Below are 2,545 nucleotides of genomic sequence, written 5' to 3'. Positions count from 1 at the left end.
GCGGGAGAGGCAGCGTTTGGAGGATGGAGGAAGGTGTATGTGCTGCTCGTGGGGCTGGTGGGGGGACTGGGGGAACAGGGAAGCGTTCAGGAGGGGTCCTGCCCTGCAGTGGGTCTGCGCGGGGTCACCCCTTTTGGGGACCGTGGCATGGCGCAGTCGGATGCATGGGCGCTGTGTGTGCAGAGAGAGTGGGGGACATGCGCTGCCCCACGGGGCGGGAGCAGCCTGTCCGGGAGGGCCGACAGAAGGGGGGTCACACAGTTCTCACACTCCAGCATGGAGCTGCACCTCTCAGTGGCACCGCCGGCCCGGGCCCCCCTACCTCTGCCCAGCGATGCGGCACCGCCTGATTTCCCCAGGTGCCCGTTCCCGTTGTGCTGACGCACTCGTCCCTGCTCCTGATTCCCAGCCGCCGGCCCTCGCTGCCGCCTTTCTGGAGCAGCTGAGGGAGGGACGGAGCAGCCAGGATTGCCTAATGCGCAGGGTGAATGTCACCCTGCCCCAGGCGCTCCTCCCGACGGGCTCTTGGCAGTGGGTGCACTGCCATCGAGTAAACAGCCGCCCAAAAATCCAGCCCTGGGGCAGAGATGCCTCTGGAGCCACGCTGGCTCCAGGGCACCGGGCTGGGTGAGGAGCACGGCAGCCCCTGGTTTGGCTTTGGCCCTGCCCTGGGGGTCTCCACGGTGAGCCGCGGCAGTGCCCAGGGAGCACCATGTCCTGCCGGGTGCTGGAGAGGGGTGCTGGTGCGGGGGTGATGGGATGTGGTGGAGGGTCCAACCCCATTGCCTGGCTCCATTGCAGGGTGCTGGCACTTTGCGTGTTGTTCCCCCAAGGCCATTTTCTCCATGCCAGCAGCCAAATGGTGAGGCAGGTCATCATGTGAGATGGCAGAGCCGTGCCACCACTCTGCACCCGCTTGCCCTGACACCCTGCCAGGATGTGCGTCGTGGCTCACCGGCCTCACCGGCTGCTCAGGGGCTCCCCACACTCCCTGCCGGGACCCACACCTCCAGGGGACATGGAAGTTCCAATGGTGTCTGCGCCATCCCTGTGCTGGGCAGGGAAACGCCATCCGTGTTCCCTGGGGGGGTCCTGTGAGCCCTGGGGGATGTGTGCAAGGTCCCTGGGCAGGATGAGGTCTTTCTCTGGGCTTGGAGTCCCAGCCCCCTGTGTCTGGAGGTATTGGGGTGCCCTTGCTCCGTTCATCTCTGCTGGATCATGGTCTCCGCTGGGCACAGAGCCCCGGTCCTCCACCTTCTCTCCCCGGTGCGCAGGCCAGGCTGCAGCTCTCTGTGGGGCCAGCATCGGCTCTCCCCAAGGTGGATCAGGTCACTGCTGGTGGGGTGGGGGGGCTCCATACTGCCCAGCTCCACGCTGGGCCCCGACAGCTCCTCCTGCACCAGCTCAGCATTCCCCCTTGCTCGCACGAGCCCGATTTAGCTCCTCTAATCCCTTGCCCTGAATCTGTCGCTCCACCCCACTAATGATTTTCTCCTGCTCTTCTCCCAGGTCCCCCGAGTGCGTCAGTGCCTGCTGTGGGGAGCAGGGAGGGCATGCGTGGGGCTGGCCAGGCAGCTGGGCACAGGGGCTCTGGGGCGCACACCGTCCCCACCATGTCCCACCGTCCCCACCATCCCCACCGTGTCCCACCGCTCTTGCCCCTCTCCTGCTGCAGGTTGTCCCTTGTGCCCTGCTCCACGGGCGCAGGTGGAGGTTCGTTGGCCCTTCTCACACCAGCACCAGGCTGGTTCTGGGGCCTCCCAGGTCTACCCAGGGACCCTCCAGACCCAGCCAGCCTTGGTCCCCACTGTGCCTCCATTTCCCCCAGGCTCACTAAAGCCTGTATCACCTCTCAGCTGCATCCCCTGAATTTTTTCCCTGTAAACCAGATTAAATCACCTCTTAAGAACCCGAGCTAATCTCCTTTTAGAGCCCAAGCCCTCCCTCACCGTGCCAGCTCTGCCTGATCCTCCCCGCCAGGGCTGCCTCTTGTTTCAAGGTTGGATGTGTCCGTCTTGGGCCCCCTGCGCAGGGTCCTGCTCCGCTCGCCTCCACCTGCACTCAGCAATCAAACCGTCTTGGAACCTTTCCTCTGCCCCGGGAACAGTCTGCACCCGCCTGAATTTGGGGGCAGGGAAGGGGGCAGGAGCTGCCTGTGTGTGGCGGCCCTGCACGGCCCCTTCCCGGCCAGCCCAGGGTTACGGTGGGGCAGCTTTTGCAGCTGGTGGTGCATGGCCACGGCGGTGGCACCCCGGTGGGGATGGCTGTGCTGACAGTGTCTGCGGTGGCTCAGCACCTCTGGCCATTTATCTCGGTGCCTAATTTTAGTCCCTTACTTTGCAGCGCCTTGCCCATGTTTGATGCCAACTGCCCCTTCCTTCTGCAGCCCCCGCCAGCCCCGCTCAGGGACCGAAGGGAACCTAAAGCCCTCTCTTCCCTCCCGTGGGACTCTCTGGGGCCGTCTCAGTTTCCCCTGGATGTCCCCCCAGCCCCAGGGCACAGAAGCATCTCGGAGGAGCCCGGGATGCAGCAAGGCTCCAGCCCA

The 2,545-nt window shown here is 65.0% G+C and overlaps 1 protein-coding gene across 1 annotated transcript in view; it reads left to right on the top strand.

Moving 5' to 3' along the window:
• DES (desmin) overlaps nt 1–446 on the top strand; it is a 15,835-nt gene extending 15,389 nt beyond the window's left edge. The window contains exon 11 of the mRNA XM_035901118.1: nt 360–446. Coding sequence (XP_035757011.1) covers nt 360–446 — 87 coding nt within the window. The remainder of the gene's footprint in view (nt 1–359) is intronic.
• The last annotated feature ends 2,099 nt before the right edge of the window (nt 447–2,545 follow it).

Source organism: Egretta garzetta, unplaced genomic scaffold (genome assembly GCF_000687185.1).
Source record: "Egretta garzetta isolate BGI_Z169 unplaced genomic scaffold, ASM68718v1 scaffold219, whole genome shotgun sequence".
In the NCBI taxonomy this organism is placed as follows: Eukaryota; Metazoa; Chordata; class Aves; order Pelecaniformes; family Ardeidae; genus Egretta; species Egretta garzetta.
The sequence above is the reverse complement of the archived record's forward strand: the minus strand, read 5'-3'. Positions and strand labels throughout refer to the sequence as shown.